At 33.3% G+C, this 22,447-nt stretch overlaps 1 protein-coding gene across 2 annotated transcripts in view; it reads left to right on the top strand.

Moving 5' to 3' along the window:
* Nucleotides 1–416: 416 nt before the first annotated feature.
* The window catches only part of LOC128180763 (phosphatidylinositol 3,4,5-trisphosphate 3-phosphatase TPTE2-like), a 35,006-nt gene continuing 12,975 nt past the window's right edge, over nucleotides 417–22,447 (top strand). Inside the window, exons 1-8 of one of the 2 annotated variants that reach the window (XM_052848916.1) lie at nucleotides 417–1,073; nucleotides 13,264–13,600; nucleotides 14,024–14,230; nucleotides 15,218–15,310; nucleotides 15,423–15,589; nucleotides 20,380–20,444; nucleotides 20,985–21,045; nucleotides 22,187–22,268. In XM_052848916.1, coding sequence (XP_052704876.1) covers nucleotides 13,284–13,600; nucleotides 14,024–14,230; nucleotides 15,218–15,310; nucleotides 15,423–15,589; nucleotides 20,380–20,444; nucleotides 20,985–21,045; nucleotides 22,187–22,268 — 992 coding nt within the window. In that variant the 5' untranslated portion in view covers nucleotides 417–1,073; nucleotides 13,264–13,283. Of the gene's footprint in view, nucleotides 1,074–7,423; nucleotides 7,584–13,263; nucleotides 13,601–14,023; nucleotides 14,231–15,217; nucleotides 15,311–15,422; nucleotides 15,590–20,379; nucleotides 20,445–20,984; nucleotides 21,046–22,186; nucleotides 22,269–22,447 lie in introns of those variants that run through there. The other variant, XM_052848914.1, reaches the window with a different exon arrangement.

Genomic DNA, 22,447 nt, shown 5'->3' with positions numbered 1-22,447 from the left:
TAGAAGCATTAAACATTCTCATTATTCTTTCTTTAAAACGTCCTCTCTAGCTTATCAGCTGGTATAAATACACGGCAAAAAATAAAGAAGTCTACGGGGTTTTGCATTTTAACAGACCCGGATGATAGTTTTGAAAAATTGTGCAAGGTCTTCTGAGTGACTTCCAAATGGAGAAAAGATGTCAACATTTTCCATTATAAATCGTCCAAATGTGCTGCATGAATATTTTGGGATCGACAGACTATAGTCCCAATATATAATCGGAAAATCAAACCAGGCAATGTCAAGAGCTCTCTATTCGGATCATATGTATATAGCTGCTGGAATAAACAACTGCATGCTTTGTAATGCAAACGTAAACAAAATTGCATTGCTAAAAATACTAGTTTCACAACTAGTTTCACAAATTACCACGTATTTTAATGTTTACTGTATTTTAATTTTTTAATGTCGTCAGTCCTACAGTTTTTTTCTTCCATCTCAATGATACTGTATCGTCTGTATGATAAAAGATCGTCTAGAACACCGAAAATTCAATTTTGATGTAAGTATATACATGTACATCATATTTGAAAATAATATGAAAATACTCAAAACACGCATAAAACGCTTTCACTAACTGTGTACGTTACGCTAATATGCCAGCAATACCATATAAGAGAAATAAGTAAAAAGTTATAGCTAATTTGCTCGTTTAATCATGTTAATGTTTCACAATTCGTATACATTTGATTTTTCCGTTTCGTACTCAACTAAAGCCGAATGAATACAATGCTATAATTGATAGACATTCATATGAATATTAATAAGATAGCAACATGTTGATAATCATTCATTAGATATAAATAAAAGATACAAAGTAAATCGTTTCTGGCCAGTCTATACCCTTTTTAAGCGATAAACGTGATGATATTTTCCATTCCGTTCCGTTTTCCGTTCCGCGTTTTAGCAACACCCATACATACATGTCTGTGTTTTCCGTATGCAGAAAAGGATTACGGTAGTTAAGATCAGCTAAAGGAATTCATTATTGTGTTTTAATTGGATTATCATTATGATGTTGACCAATTTAGGTAAGCATAATACATGTAGTAGCAGTAGCACAATATAATAAGATGCCAGCATGGGATTCCTGCCAGCATACAAACACATGTATATAAGTTCTACTTTCACTTTCTAAATGTAATCTCCCTTTGACAGCATACTGTATCATCATCTTTTAATATTTAAATAAGCTTATCATCGTTACCTATCCTATCGCATTTGTAAAGTTTCTGTCATTTTAGTTGCAAAAGTTATTTTTTCATTTGTCAGACTGCATGCACTGTTGAGTTGACCCCATATTGACCCTGTATAAACAATTTCTTATTAAATTTGTGTATTACATATGTAAGTAAGTGTAGACACTTATATTTTTTATATTTGTAATAATAGGAAGGAAGGAGTATTTCTTTCTTAATGTATTATAATGCATCAAATACGATGTAGGTCATGACCTTATGGGACTGTTCTGACCCCACGAAACAGGAAAATACAAAATATCTTCTAAAGTCATTATGATGCATCAACTGGTGTAAAGTACATTAATGACCCCCAGGTGTTGTCTTTAACCCCCCCCCCCCATCCCCCCCGCCTTTATGAAATAGGAAATGATATGATACACTGTATATTTTGTTAACTTCTGAGATCTGAGATCCTCATCCCTAAACCATTTAATTTATTTTTGCTCTTTGTGTCATTGCGCGTAAAATTGTATTGTAAGATTATGCCCCCTTGGAGACACCCTGACATTTTAGAACTAGAAATAATAATGTATTTTATCTTATTCATATGTTATACAGTAGTGTTTGATCCATGTGGGTAATTCCTAGCCTAATGATGTCACTGCTTTGTTTAGGAGACTTTACAATTGCCCCAAATAGGTGAATACACATGGCAGTGATGCATATAACATTTTGTTTATAAATCTTAAAAATTGAATTAAGCAATTTCCAAAATGTTAATGTGAATCACGAGAGAAAAAGCAATCAAGAAATGATTTAAAATTTGCTACTGTACACATGTAAGAATGTATTAAGAAGACTGAATCTTTATAAGCAGGTTAGATTGGGGGGGGGGGGGGGATGAATGTGGAGTATAAACATTTATAATTTGAATCATTTATTGTTATTAATTAATTTTAACTTGTCAATGAATACTACTTATTGATCCCAAGGTAGAAATATGACCTCTGATCGTATCTCAATAGATCATTTGTCAATTATGCAAGGTGTAATGTAATTTTTTTTAAGAATAACATTTTTTACCAGTTTATAAAAGTTTTTAGACACCCAAATTATATTTTGATTTTAATAGATTATTCAACAAGGAGGGGGGGGGGGGAGAGAACAGTTTATATTTGAGTTTGTTTGGGAGTGGGGGTTCCAAGTCATATATTTGACAATTTTTTAATGTAATTTAAAATAAGACTAAGCCATACTACAGTCATGAACATGAATAATATAGAACAAAACACAAACTAATACATGTACATGTATATATACATAGGAAGTATTACAAAACAGATGATTGATCTATATCTGGGTTCTTAAATTGAATCATATATCATGTACATATTATATTATTGTTTCTTTGTTCAAGGCATTTAAGATGGTATGTAGGTCATGATCCCAAGTGCTCTTCCTGAAATTATCAAATATCATAAAAACCATTGAGATCCCCACCTTAATCCAAAGATATTATTCCTCCTTAGGTCATGCAGGCGCATCAGATCATTATGGCATGTAAGTCATGACCCTAAGGGGTCATCCTGACCCCCTTAGAATCAGAAATTGTCAATTATCTTTAAATTATTGATGTTTGATGATCCTATCTCTATTTAATCTTTATTAATTATTAAGTCTCCTGAATGAAGTTTGGAGACTTATTGTTTTTGTATGGTTCTTAATACATGTATATATTCTTCATCTTCTTTTTCTTCTTTCCCGCTCTGAACTTGTTTCTCAGAGATGGCTGAACATAATTGTACAAAACTCTAGGATATGATAGGCCTGCAAATCTAGTTGTGCACCCTGGTTTGATTTTTCTCATTTTGGGTTAGACAACCACTTTTCGGGGGAGGAGGGGGGGGGGTGTCAAAAGGGTGTGGGGTCTAACATTGAACCTTGTAGGAAGAATCATAGACTCTATTGTAAATGGTAACTTGAAAACAGACAAAGTTAATAATATAGGGTTTTCATAATCATATATTGGCTGTTACTGGCAATATATAGGGTTTATTAGATCTGACCCCTGGGGTCATCCCCACCCCCCAGGAATTTGAAATTACCATATATCTCAGAAACTGTTATAATCATGACCCCTAAACCATATATATTCATGTTTCTGATGTCAAGGGGCATCGAATGTTATGTAGGTCATGGGCCCTGTGGGTGTTCCTGATGCCCTCAAACAGCAAGTCCCTTAATATCTTCAAAACAGTTGAGATCCCCACCCTTAAACCTTATATATTCTTGTTCCTTGTGTCAAGGGGCATCAAACGGTATGTAGGTCATGGGCCCCGGGGGTGGTCATGACCCCCCTTGAACAGGAAGTGCACGAATATCTCGAAAACGGTTGAGATCCCCACCCCTTAACCATATATATTCTTGATCCTTAAAGGGCATCAAAAGGTATGTACCGGTAGGTAATGGGCCTCAGGGTTAAATTTAATTTTTCAAAACCGTAATGCACATCTATGGAACAGTTCCTTTCATATCCCAAGATATGATGTGTCTATCCATTAAATCATAAAAGGAGTTCTAGGATCTATGTTTTTTTTAAGTGATAAACGTCAATATTCTGCTACATTTTGACTCCCAGGATGAAATTTAAATTTTTAAAACCTTATTGCACATCTATAGGACAGCCTCAATTATATCCCAAGAGATGACGTAGCTACTCCAAAAGTTGTAAGAGGAGTTCTGGGAACCATTTTTTTTTGGCCAAAAAACGTCATTTTTTGTTGCCCACTGATCCCCTTAATTAAAAAAAAATTCTGGAACCTGATCATGCCTCAATATGACACCCCCAATCATATTCTAGAAGATCATTTGGCTACTGCTTAAAAAAAATGACGTTTTTTAAACCAGTTTTTTGGTAAAAAAACGTCATTTATTAGCCATTAAATGACCCCCAGGACAAAATTGAAAATTCCGAAACCTTATTGCGCATCTATAGGATACCCTAAAACATATTCCAAAAGATGATTTGTCTACTTTTGAAAATGTAGGAGGAGTTCGAGGAAGAAGGTTTTTTGTGAAAAAACGTCATTTTTTACCAATTATTTGACCCCCAGGACTAACAGAGAATTTTTGAAACCTTTTTACAAAACAACATGATACCCCAAATCAAACTCCAAGAGTTCAGTTTGCTGGTTTATAAGATGTAAGAGCAGTTTGAGAAAGTAAAACGTGACAGACGGACGGACGGACGGACGGACGGAACAGGGTAACAACAATATACCCGAACTTTCTTTAGAAAGTGCGGGTATAAAAAAACAACCCAAGATATACAAATGGAGATAATCAAAGCCGTTTGCCAATATAGTCTTGAAAAATGATTTGAAATGATGATTTTGATATTCAAGATCATTCACAAACAATTTGTTCACTTGTCATCAAAATCGGTTCTGTCTCAAGCTATTCATATTTTATCAAATTATGTCTAGGAAACGCCCTCTTGAAATCTTTTTAATTTTTTATCACAACATTACTTGTTCACAGCTGTTGTTTTGATATACGATTGTTTTTACGCCAGATACACCAGAAACGACATGATGTTATATTTAAACAATAAAATGCTTTCTTTGGTGATTCATTCGGGATATGAACGTCACAAAAGAGTTTTTTTATGAACATATTTTATTGATTGCTCAGAAGGATCAAAAACAACTTCTAAGAACTTAATAGTTCTTCTCCTTAAATATAACAGTGACTGTCATACATATAAATTTAGAACGAAAGAAAATATATTATGATATTGATAAACACAAAGACAATGAAAAATGACAATAACAAACTGTCAACCATCTCAAAAATCATGAAACGAAATACAAATTCAAAGCAGAGCAACACGGACCTCAAAAAAAGATAGAGGTAGGATCAGGTGCCTAGGAGGAGTGAGCATCCTCTGCTCACCAGTCACACCCGCCGTGTGCTCTTTGTCGTACTCGGGAAAAACGGAAAAGTCCGTAGACAATTAGGTGATTAATTATGGCCTAACAATTAGAATGAAAAACGTCAGTCAGCATGCGACCCAGTGGAAGATTGTATTTGATGAAAAGGTCGTTGTATCGACGATAGAACTTACGAAAAGATGACTTCGAACGAGGCTGTTGATAGTCCTGTTCTATCAACTTGTTTGTCAGTAGCTTGCTTCGCCTTAGAAACTGTTCATACGAAGAGCATGCCCTTGTGTATCGAATTAACTGACAGCCAAAAACAGCATATGCAGGTGATGAAGGTATATTGTTACATAGTAAGGAAAGTTGACTACTAGTATAGAATAATTGAAGTCATCGCGATTCTCATAAAGTTTTGTTGTTAGGTTACCATCAATGTCCATTTCCAGTAAAATTATCAAAATATGGAACAGATGACACAGTCTCTGTGGTATCTTTTATTCCAAGTTCACTGGGATACATCGAGTCCACGTAAGTGTCATGTTGTAAATTTTGAATTTGCTGGGTGGGTGTAAATACAAAATTTACAACATGACAACTTGTAAATTTTGTATTTACACCCACCAAGTAAATTAAAAATTTACAACATGACATAAGTATGGAAATAACAAGTGTTAATAGATATTACGTCGTCGATATACCTGAATAATTGAGTTGAAGGCCACAGCGAGGGATTTATTTTTGTCACGTACAAGTTTTTGAATAAATTCTACTTCATAAGAATACAAAAATAGGTCTGCTAACAATGGGACACAATTGGTACCCATGGGAATTCCAACAGATTGTTGGAAGACTTGATTTCCAAACACTACATAGATGTTGTCAATCAGAAACTCAAGCATCTTTTTAATGTCAACTTCAGAGTACTTGTGTGTGCAATCAGAATGGTTTTAAACAAAATTTTTTTTAGATTTCCAATGACAAGGTAAGCATTTTTACGACTTCCATTTTTATGGAAGAAACAACTGTCGATGAAATCAAAAAGCCTAGATTTTAATTTGTCATGGGGAATGGTTGTATAAAGCGTTGAAAAATCGTACGTTTTGATGCTATTAATTTTGGTAAGAATTTGTGACCTCAAAGTTTCTAATAATTCTTTAGGGCTTTTTTAGTATCCACATCTGATTCACACCACTTCTGGAGTATATTGTTGTACAGTACTCTTGATGTTTCTCCTTCACTTCTGTAAGAATTTTAATAAGGCGTAAAGAGATGAAGCATTTACTAGAACCTGCAATATATCTCTGTTTGTAAGGACTTTTGTGGAGCTTTGGAATCCAGTATAAATAGGATATTTTTTTTATGGCAGCAAAGATAATTGTTCCTAAATTTACCTTTTAAAGATGAAAATATTGAGAAGTTGGAGTCATAGGTAACATAACCCCCCCCCCCCCCCTACGGATTAGGAATTTCATGATTTGGGGGGCATGATTTGGGGGGGGGGGGATTTGTGGTAGGTAAGAATTTTTTTGGAACTGTAGGTATACCCTCCCCCCCCCCCCCCCCCCCCACGGATTTTTGATTTTCATGATTTTGGGAATAAGGTTGGGTTTTTTTTTGCTTGTCAAGGTCTAGCCCCCCCCCCCCCTTCAATTTGCTTCCGACGCCACTAAGTATAAAACATATGTTGAAACTACGCACAGTAATTATCACCTAGATATGTTATCTACAAACAAAAAATGAATTTCATTTGTGATTTGATGTAACGATCGTTTAAACACACTGCTGTGATGTCAATTCTTTGTTCCATTTTACCTTTGACAGTCCGATATTAGTGAGCTTCTTAATTTCAGACCGTTACCAGTGGTTACAGTACTGATAATTAAGTATACTGGTGATAAATTCACCCGGGCGCAAATAGTGTTTTATGTGCAAAAATATAAAATTTAAATGCTCCAGAGGGTTAGACATAATCCTAAATTTCTTAATTATGTTTTGTCTTAAGATTTCAACGATATACTATTGAGTATACCAAATCTGCACATGCTTTATGATAGACAATATACTAGTATATTTCTTATATATTTGTTACGTTAACGGTTTAAAATCAAAGGTTTCTAAACCTACCTAAGATTGATATGCCTAAGTTTAGAAATCTTTGAATTTTAACTTTTAACGTAATAGGTATAAATGTGTGCACAACTGTTTGACCCAATTCCTCTTCAGATTATCCCCATGGGGAGCCCCACTCCGTTTAGTGACCAATGGTCAAACGCTCAACGTACCGCTCTCGTTATTTATGTATACAGCAGTTTAAAAATGAAAGAAATGTCAGTACTTGTTCGTAGAACGTGAGGACTGAGCATGTTAATTGTTGTCAGTGTTCATAGAAGTGTGGGAAACTAAACAGAACCCGGTATAGGCAAGTATATTTTCTCTCTCTCTCTCTCTCTCTCTCTCTCTCTCTCTCTCTCTCTCTCTCTCTCTCTCTCTCTCTCTCTCTCTCTCTGCTATAAGATGTACTGTACATGTATCTATGATGTATTTGATTAGCATGGCGGATAAACCACCCTCTCTTTTCAACACACGACTACGAACATTCTTTAAGTTAATCTTGTATGGAACATGGATGGAATCTTATAATCTTGCATGGAACAGCGAGATATAATCTTGCATGGAACAGCGTTTGGTACACCCTTTACTAACGCCAGGGAATTATCTGTGTTGCGATCGATGTTACATAATAAGAGGTCGAACTGCTCACCAATGATATAAAGTGTAAATATAGATTCCAACAGAGTCCGATAAAACCATAAGAGGCAAAATTATGACCGAAGTAAACATTCCCCAACCAGTCGATAAGTGGGAGGGCCGTGAAGGGAAGTGTTGGGTGTAGTTTGTATCTGAGGCTAGCGGGTCATGTACGTTAAATTTCAAGGTGTTTGCTCTACTATGTAAAAGTAGAGTCTTGATTTCATTTTTACACGTGAGTCAATGATCCTCGACACGTAGAAGCAAAAACCAACGTAAAGTACACCCGTATTTCCGTGCATTGTTTTGGAATCTTCTATGGTATTTAAGGTGAAAGGAGGGAGAAATAGAGGATCACCTCTCTCTCTCTCTCTCTCTCTCTCTCTCTCTCTCTCTCTCTCTCTCTCTCTCTCTCTCTCATGTTATCATTATTTTGTTTGGCCGTGGGAATGTTAAAGGGTAAGTAATGGACATTAAGTTTTGACGATGAACAGTGTTTTTACAAATTTGTTTAATAATTCGATACTACATATATATATGCAGTCTATTTTACTTTTACACATTGCCTAAACAATATTTTGAGCCATACTGTACACATACTGTTTTTGATAAACAAAGAGTCAAAAGTGGCATTAAAAATAAATCCTGGTTTGATGAAAGTTGTAGATACCTGTATAATATAATTATCTAAAAAAAGTTGTATGAATACAACATGTGGAGAAAATCTGGTCATTTATTAAAAGAAAAAATCAAGAAGCCTCTGGTGCTGCACTATTGCGGAATACTGATGGACTCATAACCAGTGACCCACAAGCTAAGGCAACGAACAGTTCAAATCCGTACTCGCAACAGAAGACAACAGCCAAGCTCCAGACAAGGTCCTAGCCCATTCCCGGCTATGAACAGTATATCCATTACTCCACGTGGTGTCCACAAACTACGAAGTAATCTACAACCACACAAGCCTACCGAACCAGACGTTATATCAGCACGCTTTCTGAAGAAGAAGCCTCCAAACATCACTTCACAGTGGCTGTGTGCCAGAGAACTGAAAAATGGCCCATGGTGTCCCCATCTTTAAGAAATGAGACAAGAGTACATCAGCCGACTATCGTCCAGTATCCCTCACAGGGACTTGCTCAAAGATCCCGGAACGCATCAACCATTCTAATAACATTGTCCTTTACAAAAATTTAGATTATTGAGAATCAAAATTTGTACATGTTGTCATGTACAAATTTTGATTCTCAATAATCTAAATTTTTGTAAAGGAAAACATCATGGACCACTTTGAAAATAAAACTCCATCCTTACACAGACACTGCATGAATTTCGTAGTAAACGCTCATGTGAGACAGCTCACTCCCACAGTACAAGACCTGGCTAGTAGGCTATCAAACGACAACCAGATCGAAGAAGAAAAATGTAGAAGCGACTGTAACAGACAATTGTTGACTGAATGTAAAATTAAAGGATATGCATAGTGTAAAAAGTAAGTTTAGGGGATGTCAAGGTAATCAAATGGAGTGCCTAAGGCGCAATTTACCGGGTGAATTTTACAAAGATGGATGAATAAGGCGTGTAAACTGCCTATATGGGGAACGATAAGATACTATAAAATTAAAAAATGGACAAATCTCATAATTTCTTTCTCAATTATTTAAAACAATGTATATTTACCATAACATCGATTTATAACCTTTAAATATGTTAAATATTTAGAATAGGTTGATTTAAACTGGCGTATGCGTGCCAAAACTTCCAAATAGTGTTATTATTAGCACTTCAATGCCTTTTCTTTTATAGAGTGGGTCTGGGCTCCATATTTTTGTCAAAGTTTATATAAGTTTTAAAGGAAATCAAATCGATTTCAATCAACAAAAACGTGGAGAGATGACCCACTGTACTTTAAAAATGTCATTTTGTATCCCAACAATTGAACGTTTTAGAGAAATACTATACAAGTCCCTAAATTCGTGGTTGAAGTTGAATTTAGCATTTAACAATGAAGTTTGTTGTGACTGAAATGGCTCAGTGTTATAGAGCTAGGGTTTTTAGGTTGTGGGTTCGATACAACAAAAACTATAGAATTTTTTTCTTATAGTTTGATAAAATATTCAGAACTGAATGTAGTTAGAAATTATGCTTTTGTAAACTTGTAATATAACATCATCTAGTAGATTTGGTTGGAAAAAATTATTTTGAAATTGTTTTTTACGACAAAACCAAATGGGCATTTGCGCTATCTTGTTCCCCCATCTTCTTTTTAAATATTTGTAGACAAGAACGTAATTGTAATCTTGTTGTAAAAAACTTTTTTGAACACTTGAAAAAGAAAGTGAGCGCACAAGATTGTAAGTTTGCAGGAATCCTCGACACGAATCAATTGGGATTTAAATGTCTATAACCTCGAAAGGCTATGTACAGGTTTCAACAAAAATAAATTATGTTGAGAGTCGAAGTACATGGCTATTCCGGTTATTAAAAAACTCACAAAGCTTTCAAAAAATGGCAATGAGAGGTAAACCGATAACTAGTTGGAAATGTTAATGAAAACATTTATATTTAATGAAGTTATATTGTGTTATCCTAAAAAAATAGTAATAAGAAAAGAATTTTTTTATAGTGTTCATACAGCAGATCTAGAAATCATTAAAAACAAATTAAAATATACCGGTATATTATAATTCAACATCATGTTATAATAACATACATTTAAAACAAAAAAGTTTAATTTTTTTTAAAAAGACCACCAGTTGGATTTGAACCCAAAACACTGAATGTATGTATTCACTAAATCCAGGACGAAACCACTGAGCCACGGAGACTTGTCAATATATGCTCTATAAAGTACTGTTTGAAACACCACTGTCATATCAATGGACTTTGTTTTTTATCCATCAAAAAATAATTTGAAAAGTACATAATTAGTCATCTCTGGGTCATCTCTCCATCTTTTTTTAAAATGCGACATTTTTAATGTTGAAATATGTTACCTTTACACGTTTCAAATTTGTGGAGAGAAGACCCAGAGACAACAAAATCATTTAAACACAGTTGTAAATAAGTAGGATTTTGCATGAATTGCATCGTGTTGCTATATTTAGACCCATATTATAATAAAACCTTTTGCATTTCAAATATTTTTCCACTCATTCCACATCCAACAGAAACCAAATAACGGTTATAATTCGAAAAATATTCAGAATTAATTGATGAAATTTTCACTCTCCTTGTGCGCCTAGATTCCTGCCGAATCTTCATCTTAAGCGCCCACATTCTTTAAGTGTTAGCAAAAGCAACGATATACGCTATTTTTTCACTTCCAGGTATCATTGAGAAGCATTTTACGAATAATAAAAACAATATTGCTGTTTTGTAGGCATTCGATAGTGTTAATAAAAATTCTTTTAAAAAGCTTATGAAACTTGGTACTAGGGGAAAAATGTCCCAGAGTATACTTTTGTTGTACACAAATGTCAAGAGTTGTGTAAAATATAACAATAACTTTAGTGAATATTTCAATGTAAGACAAGGAGTCCTCCAGAATAAGACATTGTCTCTTTTATTTGAATGATTTTGAGAATTCATACATAATGTCAAATTGGGGAGATATATCATACTCCAAGAAGTATCACTGTTTTTAATGAAATTGCTGATGTCATGGTTTTATTATCTGAATCTCTAGAGGGCTTACAAAATATGCTTGATACACTTCATGAATATTGTAATGACTGGAAACTATCAGTTAATGTGTGTAAAAAAATAGTTTTTAGAAAATCCGGACGTTTGAAACAAACTGAAAGGTGGTTGTATAATAAGAAGGTCTTAGGAGGAGGTTGAAATTGTTAATCAATTTACTTATTTAGGGCTTTATTTCTTTCTTTACCATCAAACGATTCTATAAATGAGCTGAAAACCGTATATTAATAAGTCATGCCATCTAAAAGTCTTGTCATACACACACTCACTTTGACGATGTCAAATCGTCACTACCGTATCTTTTCAAGAAAGTATTAAATATGCATTGATATATGCATTACGAAGACATTGTTTGTGCAATAAATCGATATGAATAATAGTTTTATATTTACCCCCCCCCCCCCCAAAGTTTACCATATAACGTAATTATACCCCCGCTCCGAAGGAGAGGGGGTATACTGTTTTACCCTTGTGTGTCTGTCTGTCCGTCCGTCCGTCCGTCCGTCTGTCTGTCTGTCTGTCCGTCTGTCTGTCCGTCCGTAACAAAAATTTCTGTCGCATTTATCTCAGCAACTATTTATTGCAGATGCTTGAAATTTTAACACAGTGTTTGTTAAGGCATGCCATATCGTGGGATATATTTTTGTACCAATCGGACGTCAACTTCCTGTTAAATGACGACTTTGCTAATTTTTTAACCAAAATTTTCAAACAAAATTTTCGTCAAAGATTTTTCAGCAACTGTTTATCGCAGATGCTTTAAATTTTAACACACTATTTGTTTAGGCATGCCATATCGTGGGATATATTTTTGTATCAATCGGACGTCAACTTCCTGTTAAATGACAACTTTGCTTATTTTTAAACCAAATTTTCAAACAAATTTTCGTCAAAGATTTCTCAGCAACTATTTATCGCAGATGCTTGAAATTTTAACACAGTGTTTGTTAAGGCATGCCATATCGTGGGATATATTTTTGTACCAATCGGACGTCAACTTCCTGTTAAATGACGACTTTGCTTATTTTTTAACCAAAATTTTCAAACAAATTTTCGTCTAAGATTTCTCAGCAGCTATTTATCGCAGATGCTTGAAATTTTAACACACTATTTGTTTAGGCATTCCATATTGTGGGATATATTTTTGTATCAATCAGACGTCAACTTCCTGTTAAATAATGACTTTGTTTATTTTTTGCCAAAATTTTCAAACAAATTTTCGTCAAAGATTTCTCAGCAGCTATTTATCGCAGATGCTTTAAATTTTAACACAGTATTTTTTAAGGCATGCCATATCGTGGGATATATTTTTGTACCAATCGGACGTCATCTTCCTGTTAAATGAGTACTTCATTTATTTTAGCCAAAATTTTCAAACAAATTTTCGTCAAAGATTTTTCAGCAGCTATTTATCGCAGATGTTTGAAATTTTAACACACTATTTGTTTAGGCATGCCATATTGTGGGATATATTTCTGTACCAATCGGATGCCAGCTTTCTGTTAAATGTCGACTTTGCTTATTTTGCATATTCACATCAGAGCGGGGGTATCACTAGTGAGCATTGGCTCACAGATATCTTGTTCTATTTCATAAACCGGTATCTATATCTAAATAAACCTTTGTTTAATTATCTTACACCTTTGCAGGTCTGAACATTTGATAAATTATGAATGAAGAAGTGACGATAACGGTAGAATCCTCTGAGAAAACAGATGAGCCGGATGATTTATCTCAGGACAAAGGTGTGCAGCACGACCAGGGGATCGAAGAAATGGCTGGAAATGGAAACAATGCTATTAAATCAGAGATGTTCATATTAATGGGTAAAAACGTTGAAGATTACTTAGACGACGACGACGATGTAAATGACGAGAGCGATTATTGCGAGGAAAATGAGGATGAACTCGATGAACATCCGCGCGACAAGTTTATCTTGGAAGAAAGTCAGGATCCTGCTCACTACTATCCGACCACAAAATCTGGGTAGATTACTAGTAATTCATCTATATTACTTTTTTACCCAATAGCTCTCCCTTTTTTTCACAAGCTACATGTTGTTGCGTGGAGGGCCAAGATGCCCTCTTTCAAGAGCAATGCTGGGTTCCTGATATTATAGGATTAATACCAGGTCAAATGAAGGTGCAATGTCATTCATAAGAATATACATTAGAAAAAAAGGATAACCGTTGGTATCAAATCTCCAAAATTTAATGAATACTTTTTTTAAAGACTTGTCATGGCCAAAATGGAAGTTCAGAATTTTATACAAAACGGATACAGATATACTAGTACTGTACATGTAGTTTTAAAAATGTTACTAGAGAAGTGGGGTCAGTTACTAGTATGTGGCACCTGTTTATCATAATATCTTAATTATGGTCATTTAGACATTACACATCCTTTTAGAAAGGCCCGTTACATGGTGGGTAAGGTAATGGAACACATCGCCTTCCACCTGTTCACAATACTATTGATCCTGTTTGACATCGCCATTGTGGTGACGGACCTGGCGGCCGGATCGTCCGCCCACTACCATGATGAGTTGGAGATCTGTAGCTGCGTCATCATCACTTACTTCATTCTGGAGGTTATGTTACGAATCTTCTACAAAGGGTGAGCAAAAGACAAATTCAGCCGAGAAATTCTATCTTATGTAATCTGCCAATCTGAACATGCGTTCAATGTGGCGGACTTTTGATATGAATTTTGGGGTATTTTTCAGAACTAAAAAAAATTGTTTCAGTTGCAAATTAACAGAGCTTAAAATTTAATTGATCTCAATTTACGCATAATATATTCATCTTATGATAAATGTTTAATAGAGTCAAATTTGTAAAATTTGTGTATTTTTTATTTTAAAAAATTATGCTCATAAACATCGTTATTTCTTGATATTTTTAACTAAATGGATAAAATTGAAATAATAATTCAAACTCCCACAAATTAAACATTCGCTCTTTTAAGATGAATTAAAACGGAATAACAATTTTCAAGAAAATATTTGTGATTTTTAAAACATTGAACCAATTTTGATTGTAATAAAAACTGATCCAGATTAAAGTTATTTCAAAATTAGGAATTAACTAAAAACACTGCAGTATTCACCTGGAAATTAATACACATTTTATAATTAATTACTAGTAAACAACAAACCATTTTTACAGTTAAACAAAGAGAATTCTTGAAAAAAGTTGATGTTTTTTTTTTTACTCGGAATGCATTTGATCGAGATGAGTTTAATTTCAATCGGTATCAGCTTTAATTTAAGAATTAAGAAATTTCGCTTCACTTTCATTTCAAAATATGACGAATTGATCATTGCAAATTTAAACGATAATCATTTCGTAGATATAAAAAGATCTTTAAAAATCTACAATTCACAATTTTCATTTTTATTCAAAAGATTTCAATCCAGAGAATTCTGAAACAAGAATATCCTATTTGCAGTCAAACCAGTTTGAAAAAAATTGAGAAGGATTAATATGAAATATCAAAGAGCTCTTAATTGAATGAAATACTGGCTTGTCGTTCAAACTTTAATTTTCTAAGTATTTAGGTTGTTTTTTTTTATAATCTTTAATTGCGAATGTTGTTTTTCAGGGACGAATTTTTTCGTAACTGGGCAGATATTCTGGATATGATAATTGTGTTTGGAACCTTTATCATCGATTTTACTCTTGGTGGCTACGGAAGGTTAGTAAACTCGAATCTTGAATTGTTCATGTCCTTGAAATACTAGTAGTAATAGCGTTGATAGTTGTTGTTGATAACGATGCATGTTATGACGATGACGCTGGTGATTTAGGTTGAAAATCATTGGACGAGTAGTACGGGTTATCCGAGGAATGCGATGTATATACATCATGTATTCGGAGTACCGACATTTCAAGAAAGCCACCAGGAGAGTCGTATCCCAGAACAAGAGGAGGTACAGAAAAGAAGGATTCGACCTTGACCTTTGTTACGTCACAGGTCGGTACTATTTTATATTTCGAAAAAAAAATGACCCGAATAATATGAATTTTGCAACATACACATTCCACATTCTCGCTTCTTGTTAAATTTTGTAAATTTGATTCTGTTAATCTTATCCTCCTCACTTTCCTTTAAAGAGTGAGGAAAAGTGATAAGCATCATGGCAATGACCCCGCCATCACACAAACTGTGAAATTTCCTTTTTTTCAACCCAGGTCCTTTAAGTTTCTCGGTCCGATTTTTTGGCCAATAAATTACCAAATATTGACATACAAACTAATTTTCTTTATTAATAAAAATTGTCAATAATTTCTATAGCATATCTTTTTCTTTCAAAGATTAAAATTTTTTGAAAATGATTAGATAACCTTTGTTGCGATGGTAAAAAAACGATTAAAAATACAAGGCGCATGCATCATTAAAGAAGAATCTGTTTGGTTATTTAGTTTCATCTCCTGACTGTTTGGTTTTATTCAGTTCTGTTCTAACCTCTAATGATACAGTATCCACTTACAAAGTCAAGTTGCATTAGTGGTCGGAATCCTGATCATTATTGATAACATTTTATTAACGAACTACATACTGTATAATCCTATTTAAACGCAAGGAATTATTATCTGCGAAAAATCGGGAGAAGCAACACATCGCAGATTTTAAAATCTCGCTATTATTTTCTGAGATTTGAGAAATTTAGGATTTATTAATGCCTGCTCTTTTGCAGGACAATCGACATAGTTTGGTAAAATATTACTTAACATAGTAGTTAAATTCACGATATTTATTCATTTATCAACTAAAACTTTACCTAATTACAACTAGACCAATTTGCGTTACACAACCCCCCCCCCCCAAAAAAAAACAAACAAAACAAAAAACTGTGCCGCTGTTATTATAAAAGTGTTAATCTCCAGGCGAGAGCAAAAATTGTAATATATAAACTAGACTTTGACCCGTACGGGTTGACATTGCATAATTATGAAGTCGGACATTTAACACGTTACAAAATAGATACATCGAAACACCGTATATTGTTGACATTTGCATAACCAAACTTCAAGCCTAAAATAATGCTTTTAATTTCACTACAGTACACTCTGCTGAGTTGGAATAATCTGTGTCTCGGGGAAGGCCTTCACCACAGTTATATGCCTCCCATATACCCGTTATGTAGCAGAAAATTGCACGATTTTGGAGAAAATTAATAAAGTTGCATTGAAAATAACAATCAAATTGTTCATAACAAACCATTTTGAAGCAGTTAATACCTTTCTTTGAAAAGTTTAATTCTATAATTGCAGAATTCAACATATTTCAACAACGTTTTTTTTACACACCATAACTCTCGGAATTTTTTGTCGTAGTAAATGCACTGTGTTAGGGTTATCTCCCGTATTTTCTTTGATGAACAGAAAAAAAAATTCCAATGAAAATTAACACGCATTTGTTTTATTGTTTCTAAGTTTAACCATGCAAATGTGATATTGTGGAAACATAAAATTAAGAGCCTCTCGTGATTTAGCCTAAATGTCATGCGCAAGATTGTAAAATCCAAAAAATTCAGATGATTTCCGGAATTTTTTGAGGAATTTTCGTTGATTATTAATTAACGAAGCTTGATTGAGAAACAATAAAAACAAATTGGTAATCTTCAAGTACTAATGGTGTTTATAATATATAAAACAAAAGACAGCACTCTTCCGATTTCTCTGTATTAAAGCCCAAAAATTCGAGTCTATTATTTTAATATAGCAGTATAGATGTTGTATTAAAGTTTTAAAATTCAGAGAATTTAAAACTATCTACAACAATTTTAATTGTTATAGATAGTTTTGATTTATCTGAAATTTAAAACTTTAATGTAACATACACATGCATGCATCAACATCAGAACAAATCTCGAGATGTCGTATCGTATGTATCCTCTTAGCTAATTCATGCACTCCCCTCAATTAAGTAATTACATTTTTGTAAACATATTTTTTTTTACATCACTTTATCCAATGAAATATTGCTTATACATGTAGATTATTGAGGATTATCAAGTTTAAGCAAGTTTTACCGTCGGCGTTGGCGTCCGGACCGAGTGAAAGTTTTTGTTGCAGGTCATGTATCGAAGTTGCATGTAATACTTGTCCTATCTTCACCAAACTCGCATAGATGATGCATCTGGACCTACTTATAAACTTGAAAGACTTGGAGGCTGAATCTGGGCCGTGAATTTCAGATGCTTGAGGAGGTTAAGGTTTTTGGAGCAGGTTAAAGTTTTTGGAGCAGGTGCCCTTTGATAGCCATATCTAAGTTACTGCAGGTCCGTACTTCACCAACCGTGCAAGGTCGATCCGTCTTATGATACGGATGCACCTGACAGGCTTGAATGATGAATCTGAGCAATGGGTTTCGGATGCTGGAGGAGGTTTAGGTTTTTAGAGCACTTAAAGTTTATAGAGCAGGTGCTCTCTGGTGATTATATTTTAGTTATTACTGGTTCTAACTTCACCAATCTTGCATGGATTATGCGTCTTATGATACTGATGCACCTGACAGGCTTAAATGCTGAATCTGAGTGATAGGTTTTGGATGATGAATGACGTCAATGTTTTTAGAGCAGGTTAAAGTTTATAGTTCATGTGCCCTCTTATGATTATATCTTATTTATTACTGGTCCTAACTTCACCACACTTGCATGGATGGAGCGTCTTATGATACTGATGTACCTGACAGGCTTGATTGCTGAATCTGAGCCATAGGTTTCTGATGCTGGATGAGGTTTAGTTTTTTTGGAACAGGTCACATGATTAATAGATAATAGCACTATTTCAAACTTGAATATTTGAACTATGGTATAAATGAATCGCAGAGGTAGCTTCTGATGCAGAGCAAGAATTCCATTATCAAGGATGCTAAAAAAAACCCTCCTACCCCACACAAACCTGTTTGATAGATGTGTTTGTTGTGAAATGATATAACATGATTCCTATGATGCAGTATTGTATTATATGAAACACTATTGATTTATATGATACAGTATTAGATCATAAATTATATTGTAAAAAATTATATAATACAATATGATATTGTATCAATCATATGATATATGATATTGTATCAATCATATTGTGATGTATAATATAGTATATTATGATACAATATTGTATTATTTGATATTGCATTAAAGATTATTGTATCAAATGATATTGTTTCATGTAAAATTGTAATTAATAACAATGTGTCATATGATACAATATTGTAAAATATTGTATCATATGATACAATATCATATTACATGATATTGTATTATTTATTATGAAGTTGTATCATATGATATATTGAATTATATAACATTGTAATTTTTGATACAATACTATTTAATATGATATAGTACTACATAATAAATTACTGTATCACATGATATTGTATCATATGATGTGATATTTTTATTTATCAACTTATATTGTATCATATGATACCATATAATATTATGTATCATATATAATACAATATCATACAACGCAATATCATACTATATCAAATCATTTGTTACAATATTATGATGTATTATGTAATATGATATTGTATCATATTATAGTGTATTCGACCATATATTAAATATGATATTATTGTATTATGTGATTGAACTTAATAATGATATTGTATTATATTATATTATAGTATATTGGACCATATATTAAAAATATGATATTATTGTATTATGTGATGGAACTTAATAATGTATATCACTATACAATACCGTATCATATTATACGTTACAATATCATATTGTATCATTATATCTTAGAGTATTATATTGTATCATATGATATATTTTGTATAACATCATAGGATGCTATATTTTATTTTATATCATTGTATTGAAAAACAGTGTATCTTACAATATCGCATGAAATTATCATATGAATATCAAACAATTCTTTAACATATGATATAAGATATTGTGTCAAAACAGTATCCATGAATATCCCAAATCATTAACTATGATTTTCATATAACATGATAAAGGTAGTCTAATAAAGGTGATGCTTTGTCTCGGTGAGCTTTGTAATCTGTAATCTATGTTTAAATTTAAAGAATAAAATGCTTTCTTTGGTTAATCATGCGGGATATGAAGGTGGCAACATTGCAGAAAAAATATATAAATCGCGTTAATATTTTTCTGCAATGATCGCTATCTTCATAATCCGTATGAACCTTCAAAAAAAGCATTTTATTGTTTATATTTACCTCTTTCTTTTAACAAATTTATAAATTCATTGTGAAAAGTAAGTAAAAATAATTAATAACTGTTAATGTACACCAGTGAATTAGCTAAAAGAAACAGCCAAATCGTCTCCAATGGGAATTTTAGTCTGACATTATGATTATTTCGTGCAGTCCGTGAAGTCGTTGTAGGTTTCGACTAATTGATTACAGGGCGTGTAGATTTTAGTCTGGCTGTTTCTATAGAGCTATGAATTAACTGTAAGTTTCCGTAAGAAATAGAGGGAATTATACTCGGTAGATGTAAATATAAAGATGTAAACAACTATACATACAGTTTTTATACAAAAATACCTTTGTGTTACTAAATGATATTCTATACACAGTGTACTAGCAGATTTAAATGACGTGAATAAATTGAGGCAAAACCTCATATGTTAAGTTAATACTATTAGTCTCAAGATGGTGGAAGCTAGCACACATCACTGTAATGAATATAATAAATTTTAATATAAGATTGTCAAATAGTTGCGATTCGTTGAATAACGATGGTTTCCCCTTATCTGTTTTAGAGAGAGTGATTGCCATGTCATTTCCTTCGTCTGGTATGCGATCATTGTATAGGAACCCTATTAAAGTAAGTCCACATGCATACCGTATAAGAGAACTTTTAAAAATTGATATCACTCACTGGGTCATTTCATCTCATGTCGGTAAACTTCCCATATATATACAGGTAGATGTACCTGCATTTATTGTTATAGCTACTACTATAGAAACTGGAACGACGTAAATGAAAACGGTTCACCAACAAAAAATCTGTCCTGTTACATAAAAAAATTAAAAGAATATTACTCCGTAAATACTTACTCCGTAAATACAAACCCTATTGCCGTAACCAGCAAGCATTCTTGACTGATTTTACACTGTACAATGACGTAATTGTCAACAAAATGTTCAGAAAAGTCAAGCCTTTCATGCAAATAAAAACTTAGAATGTTTATTGTTTGCCATGAATTCCTGGTATCCATATTTGGGATGTATTGCTTTTGATCATTAATTTTTTAAATAAAAATCTTGGATACTGGTGCATGTTTTTTTAAATTTCAAATGTTCAATATTTTTTTATTTTGAATTTATATTTAGATATATTTCAATATGTCTATATTTTCAACAGAAAGTTGGCAAGTTTTTGGATAAGAAACATTCCAGTCACTATAAAGTGTACGATCTATGCAGTAAGTACCTACTTACTATAATATATAGCGTGCGATCTGTGCAGCAAGTACCTGCAGTAAAGTGTACGATCCATGCAGTAAGTATATGCAGTTAAGTGTACGATCTATGCAGTAAGTACATGCAGTAAGGTGTACGATCTATGCCGTAAGTACATACAATAAAGTGTTTGATCTATGCAGCAAGTACCTGCAGTAAAGTGTACGATCCATGCAGTAAGTACCTGCAGTAAAGTGTTCGATCTATGCAGAAAGTACCTACAATAAAGTGTTTGATCTATGCATTAAGTACTTACTTACTTTAAAGTGTACGATCTATGCAGTAAGTACCTGCAATAAAGTGTACGAACTGTACAGTAAGTATCTACTATAAAGTGTAGGATCTATGCAGTAAGTACCTACTATAAAGTGTAGGATCTATGCAGTAAGTACTTGCAGTAAGGTGTACGATCTATGCCGTAAGTACCTACTATTAAGTGTATGATCTATGCAGTAAGTACATGCAGCAAAGTGTACGATCTATGCAGTAAGTGCCTACTATTACTAGTAAGTGTATGATCTATGCAGTAAATACATGCAGTAAAGTGTACAATCTATCCAGTTCGTACCCAAGTTGGTACTGTTCCATTCGGCAGACAATAACTCAATCTTTGTAACTTAGATCCAAAACTTTATGAGAGAACTTATTTCTTTGTCAGAAATTCAATTCTAGAGAACGCTGCGTTTGGAAAAACATTCGCTTGAAACATCGACCAAATAAGCTCTCTAGTGAGGGTTCCATCGGGGAGAGTTTTATGTAACGAAGTGTACGACTCATAAATTCTTTTGTTGTATAGCAAGATTTTTCCTTGCCATCAAATTATTTAGATTTTCGATTATCATACTGTACGTGTAGTAGCTCTTTAGGGGGAAAGGGTGTCTCAAATTTTGTTTATGCAAGAGAATAATTACTACATGTAGACAATCGTACTATAAATTAAAAAAATAAATTAGTGATTTGATGTGCCTTATGTCTAAAACACGCAGAGAAACTCGTGAAATTGAATAAGAATAAAAACTGTAAGAAACGTTTGAACTCTTGTGTAAAATTGAAGAATAAAAGACTGACCAACAAATCGTTTTCTTATATTCCTATCTATTTCAGGTGAATTGACGTATGATAGAAAAGTTTTCCACGATAGAGTGGAAAAAGTACGGGTTGATGATCATAACGTTCCAAGACTCAAGTAAGGGATTTAAGATTTATAATTAACATTCCTGGGTAAACAATTTGATTTGTATTTACATGTATATAAGCATGGCATTGCACATTTTCCTCTCAATTCTATCGTTTTTTAAAATATCGTCGTCAATCTACTTTATTACCAAGAACCTTGCATTTAACCAATTTAATTTCATACAATTT

This window comes from Crassostrea angulata, chromosome 4 (genome assembly GCF_025612915.1).
Source record: "Crassostrea angulata isolate pt1a10 chromosome 4, ASM2561291v2, whole genome shotgun sequence".
Taxonomy (NCBI): Eukaryota; Metazoa; Mollusca; class Bivalvia; order Ostreida; family Ostreidae; genus Magallana; species Magallana angulata.
The sequence above is the reverse complement of the archived record's forward strand: the minus strand, read 5'-3'. Positions and strand labels throughout refer to the sequence as shown.